The sequence below is a fragment of the Bombus impatiens genome, unplaced genomic scaffold (assembly GCF_000188095.3).
Source record: "Bombus impatiens unplaced genomic scaffold, BIMP_2.2 scf_0317, whole genome shotgun sequence".
Classification (NCBI taxonomy): Eukaryota; Metazoa; Arthropoda; class Insecta; order Hymenoptera; family Apidae; genus Bombus; species Bombus impatiens.
In genome coordinates, this window is record NT_176736.1 from 140263 (window position 1) to 147548 (window position 7286).

Consider the following 7286-nt stretch of genomic DNA (forward strand, 5'->3'; position numbering starts at 1 on the left):
CTCCTAAGCAGTTATAATTTATCACCACTGAATCTTTTAAATATATGAATTTAATAAAATTTAATAAAAGGTAAGCATAAAAGACGTTCGAGAGAAATATACCTTTATTGCGTGATCTAATAATTCGTAATCCTGGTTAATTGCACGTTTCATCTTTATTTAACTATTTTGGCAACATGTTTGATCGTTCTGAAGAATAATGCAAGTGCGTTATTACAAAATTACGTTTTCGTTGACAGTAATCAGTTTTATTTAATATCTTTCGATGGTAGATTAATGATTATGAATGTGATCATTTCGTAAAAACTAGGTATTAAAAATATCAAAATATAATAACATTTCGTTTAAAAAATATTTTAATGAAATTGATAACAGATAGTTCTTCAAGAATCTTGTTCTGCGGTAGATTCTCTGTAACCGCTCTTAGGTTCTCTTCGAAGTTCTCTGATCACAATCGATCTACTAGAACCGACTGGTTGAATATCTGAGTCTTCGTCATCGGTCGAGTGCCCGTCGTAAACTGTGTACCTCCGTCGCCTTTTTTTTGAGTTCGGTGTTTGCGGTCTGGGTTGAATTCTTCCGCTTCCTGATTCTACAGAATCACTTATCACGCTTTGCCTTCTGGCTCTACGTGCCATATAGGCTCTAGAATATTTCTGATTCTGTGGTAAAGCGGTTTCGCTGTTATCGACGGAGGTAGTTCTTTCTCTTCTGATTCTTTCGTGTCGTCGCTCTTCCCTTCTAAGCAAATCATCCTCACTCTGAATTCTCTTCTTTGTTCTCCTTGTTCTTCTATATTTATATCTTATGTTATCAGCAGAACCCATAACACGCGCAGAACTTGTTTCTACCGAAATTTCATCCAAATTATCTAAGGACCGAGCTAGTCTCGGCATTTGTACTGCTTCTTCGTAACTAGGTGGGCCTATTAATTCGAGAGGATGGATTCTTGGTTCTGGTGCACGTTCCAAATGTTCTTGTTGCTGTTGTTGCGTAGCTTGGTTTCTGTTGAACAATCAACAATTACTTTTTCTTTTCATGATAAAAAAAATATTTAATAAAAACGATTTAATTGAATTGAGAGTAAATAATTGAAATGAGAATAGATAAAGTCAATTAAATATTTGGATTCTTATCTTGATAACTTTAAAAGAGATTTCATCAATTATGTCGAATGCACCATGATAACTTCTATTGAAGTCATTGAAATTTCTGTAATAATATGGATTTTAAAAGAATACAACTTCCGAAAAGAGACACTTAGCTTTTGTAAATGAGATTTATAAAGGATTGTTAAGTATACAATCGTTAATTTATAACCGCAGCTATACTTTGATCTTTTTAAATAAACTTATTTCATTGAGGTAAAACAGATTTCTAATTTATTGTACATAGGTAATATTGTAATTTGTACAGATTGACAGATCAAAATGATAATTAAGAAACGATGAAAATGTTCTTGAACTGTAATTTTAAATTTTGTAGTTAATATCACTATATCGGAAAAATTGCAAAGAATTATTTGTATAGTTCTCGTTTTCGTAATTTTAAAAGAAAATTCCTTACTATCTGTTTTATCTTTGGGGAAAACACTTTGTTCATTTAAAACAGATCGCTTATAAAGTTTTAACACTTTTTTTAGAATAGTTATTTTGTTTGCTATAGTTGAATAATTTTTTAATAATGCAATCCGTCTGAATTGAAATACTTTCGTGATTATTATCGTCAGTTATTATCGTCATGGATAAGTAATCGTTTCAAATTAGATATTCATAGTATCGTATATAAAAAATTTCAATATAATATTTTTTATTCTTAGAGAGTTCTTGTGTAGTTAAGTTTATAAATCGTGTAAGTCTGAATTCTTTAAAAGAGTCTTCCTCACCTTCTTTGCCTTAATAGTCTTAAAGTTTCCAATTGTTGTCTTTGTTCGATAGCTCTCCTTTTAATCCTCATCATATGTCTGATAGATATGAAAGTTCCACATAAAACAATAATGGTAAGAATAACGAGCATCACAAATCCCCAGGTTCTGTCCTTATTGTAATACACAGATCCATTCCATGCGTTGAAACAAGCAGTTAGCCAGGTATAACCAGATACGTTCGATGGACTTTGACAAAGCAAAGTTTGTTCCACAGTTTTTGCTGGTCGTTCAGTTAGAAAAGTATACAACATGTATAAGTCCTCACAGTCGCAACGCCATGGGTTATCCTCTAATTTTATGTTGTTTATATCTGGATTGTTTCGAAAAACTTCTGGATTTATAGCTTCTGTCAAACGATTTCCTAAAAATTTAAAAAGTTTGCTATCATTAAAAAAATTCGAATAATTCTAAGCGTTATCAAAACAATTGATTAACAACTATTGTCTGAGCAAATTAGTAATCGATTATTTAATTTTCCTCACTACCTCTGTGTCATAAATTTAATGTGATAAGATGCTAATTAAAATTAACATTAATCGTTAAAAAAATTTATCGGTTGTTTAGTTTTGGAAATTAACGTTTACGATGTATTTCGATTGGTCGACTTATACACGATACACGAGCAGGTAAATCATTAAAGAAATACGTTTCAAAAATACTTGAAGATCTCAAGATAGGTATGGTAGCAGATCTATCGATAAACTGGTAAAAATCAAACCTGATAAGTCGATTCTTAGTAGTTGCGGTAACTGAAGAAACGTATCGTTGAGCACCTCGATTATTCTATTTTGCCTTAAATCTAAATTCTTCAGTGATGTGGATTTTAATTTTGCTGGAAGCCTTTGTAGTCGATTATCACTCAAAATAACGCTCCTTATTTTTGGCATGTTTGCCAAGAAATTTCCATTTAGATCACTTATCAAGTTTGACGATGCGTCTAACGTTGCTACCGTTGACGTGAAGTTTGGAAGCTCGTGCAAAACGTTGTAGGATAAGTTGAGCAATTTGAGTTCAACATTTTCGTGAAATGTCAATGGGTGAATCACTTCCAAGTAATTGGCAGACAAATCTAATACTTGCAGTTTCACTAGACCCTCGAACGTGCTCATATTCAATTTTTCAACTCCATTCGCGTTAAGGTAGAGGAAGCCGAGTTCTCTATTTTTAGCGAAGATTCGATCCGGCAGCATGCGAATCATATTGCGGGATAATCGAGCCTGAGTCAATAAGGGAAATCCGTGTAGACCTGGCCTATCCAGATTACATCTCGACACGTCCAGCTTCTTTAGTTTCGAGTGTGTCAATGTCGAGTTTCTGAAAATAAAATATTCACGATATTGTTTATGTAAGTGTAAAATAGGCTAACATACTCAACTGTTAAAATATTAAATTGGTTTCATTTATCTTTCCTTCTTTTTTATTTTTAAAAGTTAAAGACGAAATAGTCGTAAGGATAGCAATTTTTATATTTTTACGCAAAATCAATATTTCTTCTATGGGGTTCACTACCTCTTACTTGTGTTACTTTTTCATAGAGAGATGTAATATCTTTCTAAATTTAATAGCTTCAGTAGTATAATAAGAATACAGAAAGAATAGAAAAAGACTGGTGTATATAATAAGATAATAACTTGATAGGCTGGTAATAATAGAAAAGAATCTAATGCTTCTTAGAAAATATTATGTTCTAGATCGTATAATATTAATTTGAAGAGGAAATTATAAAATTTCGTTCATTCTCTAATTAAAATTAGAATAACGGCTGCAAATTTAATTAGTTGCGAGTAATTGGCTTCGTTCTTACAGTTTCTTATTCCTTTCAACGTCATCCTGTAATATCACATGTTCTTAATATTTTTCATATTTGTATAGTAAAAAATAGACTTTTTATGCGAATAACGACGTAACGATCATACTGTACGATAATACAAACGAAAATTGATATCGCAACCAGAGTTGCAGAAACAGTTATACATGTAAGACTATGATTTTAATTTTTTGTTTTGGATATTTCTTCATAACCAAAACTGAATCATCTTTCGTATTACAATTAATTCTCAAACGTTGTCCTCGGCTTAAGGAATAGTTTTTTTGCTTAGAATTTCGATTGCTTACCTCGTGCTGTAGACTAAGGTAGGATTGTTGGACAGTCGAAGCTCTTCAAGCGCTGGAAATCCATTGAAAGTATCGGGTCTTAAGTAATTTAAGTGGCAGTCAGACATATCGAGCCACTGTAATTTTGGACTCCATGTTTTGTCAATGTTTTTCAGTGGGTTTCCCATTAACGTAAGCATAGTCAGTGCTGGTAGATTATCCAACGATGTATTAGTGAGTTCCCGTATCTCTATTAAATGAAAAGGTGTTAAAAACAAACTCGATGGTTAACAATTAAAGTTTCTTCTCAGAAGCGTATTTACATCGAGGAATAAATTTACAGTGTCCTTATGCGTATTAAATATATTATTTAGCTACTGTCGCTTTCAATGAAAGAATTAAACAAATAAATCTTCCGAATATTAAATAAAATTTAATTGGTACTTGTATTTGGAATTTCGGTTTTTATATCTTTGAAAATTTATTTGAAATAAAAGCCTTGGAAAATTCATGTTTACGATGAACAAAGAATAATTTAAGAGTACGTAACAAGTTTATTATGAAAATATTCATATAATTAATGAAATATAATTGTACCGCAGTAACTAGCATCCAAAGCTTCGATACTGGCGCTCATTAATCCCTCCAATTTGGATAATGGATTTATGGATAGGTGTAGAACCGTTAACGATGGTAGTTGTCCTAAGGATCTGATGTCAACGACGTCTTTTATCTTGTTGTCGCTTAGATCCAATCGTCGTAAACTTTTCAAAGACCTTAAATCCTCGGGCAACGAACTTAATTTATTTCTTGCTAAATTCAGGTATTGTAAATCTGTGAGTCGCGTAATATCATCGCTGATATTCGTTAATAGATTGTTGGATAAATTTAATTGTTCTACCTAAAACATAATTAAAAGGTGATTGTCACGAAATAGTTAATAAATCGTTCTTTAAAACGTTGCTAATATCGAATGCACATTCTTGTAACTGGTATGTCATCATTTCTTGTACGTAACGTTTTATGATCAATACATGACATCAATCTATAAAAGATTATTGCTCATATCTCATAAGATTGAAATCCATTGTGTCCAAAGTTATTACAGATAATATAAAATTTCATGTGAAATGATATTTATAATATCAGAGTACAATTTATATAACGTTGATTGATTCTCAAAGCGAAAACGTATTAATGATTCGAACGAAAAATTTCGTACATGTGTATGCATGCATATTTTCATACTGCAGTACTTCTACGTATGTTGACATTGCTATTTTTACATAGTTCGACATATATAGTACTTTTACATATTGTTATATATGCAATAGTCTTCAAGATATTCGTTAGATACTCATTTCCTTTCTCTACCGGTACATTTGTAGTAATGACTCATTCTTAGTTGCTTTTTTAATCATTAACGCGATAAAGCATAGAAAATGTCTGTTATACCGCCATTACCAACACTCGCAAACACTTTTTTTCTTCTTTCCAACACTACGAAGATGAATTCGTCATTAGCTTAATCTTACAGAGAGAATTCACCTACCACGTCGCTTATATTTTCAGGAAACACTTCCAAGCCTTGTTTTGAACACATGACAGTTCTTGGTTGTTGGCTGAGGTGGCACAAACATCTCGTAGGACAAGTACTTTGACACATCGTGATCGAGAAAATCGAGAAAATTCCTAAGTACGTGGCTAACAAAGATAGCAAACCATGAGGCGACATTATCCGGTCCTTCATATTGTCTACTATCATACGCGATCGCGTGAACTTCCATAGAAATCACATTTTCATTCGGAAGCGGACTCAGATTCTTGTTAATAGAAACGTGGCAGGAATTTCTATGTCAACTTTCGACTGTACATTTTCACTGTTCTTTTCTTTGAAGTTTCGTGGAATGAAGATGAACGGTTGCGGATCAATGAGTGGGCCAACAGTACTCGGAACCGTCCTGAAAACTACTGAGTACTTATCTTTGATAAGTAACGTGGGATATACCACATGATATCTCTGTAAGATAACTGGCGCGTACAACGAGGTGTGGAGAACATTATTTCCAGTGATAGTAAAAAAAATCCAAGTGATATATCGACAAATGCACCTGTTATTCGTCTAAAAAATTACGATCATCGTTATATATGAATTATTTACATTTACTGGAACAAATTACGAGGTGGTAAAATTCGAGTAGTGTTAAGTACAAAAATTGAATATTTAAAAAATCATTAGAAAAGTACTACTACCTATTGTTACAAATATACCATGTTCTTCTATACATTTTATTGTGATGAAAGAAAGTATACAAAGATTAATTATCGTTGATACTTAAGAAATATTAGTGGGACTATTACAGGAAGTATATTTAAAAAACTAGTTTATGGAAACTTTTTCTGACAGAAGGATACAGTGAATCGTCTGTGAATTGAAATTTGAATGGGCAGTCCAGTGGAAAATATAAGACATTAGATAAGTACCTCAAGCATCCGAAAAGCCGATATTGAGGCGGCCATCTCCGCAGTCTAAGTCTCTTTCGGCTGACCCATGCGGATATTTTCCCCTTTCCCCAACTACTGTCGATGTATTACAACCTTTTTTTATCAATCCAACAGGGCAGCATCTAAGGTTTTCTGCAGACTGGAACAACCGCAACCCGGAATTATGTCCATAACCAACGTCAATACAATACAGTAGCAAGAATGCGATGAGCTGGACGTTAATCCATAAGATATTTAAGAGATAAAAGGATAAAAATTCTCCTTGCTATTTTCATTTTCATTTCCAAGTTCTAATCGCACAGCCTTACTTCAGTTAGTACTGGTATCTGAATATGGCCATTCGATTTTAACTTTCTCGTAAGATAGTTCTAATTTCAGTGAAGCACTTTATTCGCGTACCTCGTTACATATCCTTGGCTGCTGTAAGGAAACAAATAGCGACCAACGTATAGAAATTTACCGAGATCACAGCCTAGCATAATAAAATAATAGCTACAGTTTACAAAGAAAATGCTCGCTACTTATCAAGTACCTACAATGTAGAACGTGTGAATCAATGCATGCGATAAGAATTTAGTTAAAGTTAGATAGCTGTGACATGCACCGATAAAGGCTCCTCCCTTCGTGTTGATAGATTTAAAAAAGTCGTTATCCGCGCAGGACTGTGTCTCTCTCTTTTTCACACGTCCGGTTGGTCCAATGGGGATGATAGGTCACACCCTCGGGAGGGTGCAACCGGTTTAGCCAGCGCCGGCGCTTA

At 33.3% G+C, this 7286-nt stretch overlaps 1 protein-coding gene across 1 annotated transcript; it reads right to left on the bottom strand.

Annotated features, from left to right (window-relative positions):
- Positions 1–136: 136 nt before the first annotated feature.
- On the bottom strand, positions 137–6013 carry LOC100744893 (leucine-rich repeat-containing protein 15). The gene is made up of 6 exons (XM_003489066.4): positions 5574–6013; positions 4619–4922; positions 4043–4271; positions 2646–3241; positions 1886–2288; positions 137–1005 (listed from the first exon to the last, which is right to left on the bottom strand). The coding sequence occupies exons 1-6, from the start codon at positions 5784–5786 to the stop codon at positions 384–386; spliced, it is 2367 nt and encodes a 788-aa protein (XP_003489114.2). The 5' UTR covers positions 5787–6013; the 3' UTR covers positions 137–383.
- Between the last annotated feature and the right edge of the window lie 1273 nt (positions 6014–7286).

Coding starts and splice junctions, on each gene's coding strand:
- LOC100744893 (XM_003489066.4), bottom strand. CDS start 5,786: ATGATAGTAGACAATATGAAGGACCGGATAATGTCGCCTCATGGTTTG. Junction 3,242..4,042: donor ACCTTAGTCTACAGCACGAG/GTAAGCAATCGA, acceptor TTTTATTTTCAG/AAACTCGACATTGACACACT. Junction 2,289..2,645: donor ACTAAGAATCGACTTATCAG/GTTTGATTTTTA, acceptor TTAAATTTTTAG/GAAATCGTTTGACAGAAGCT.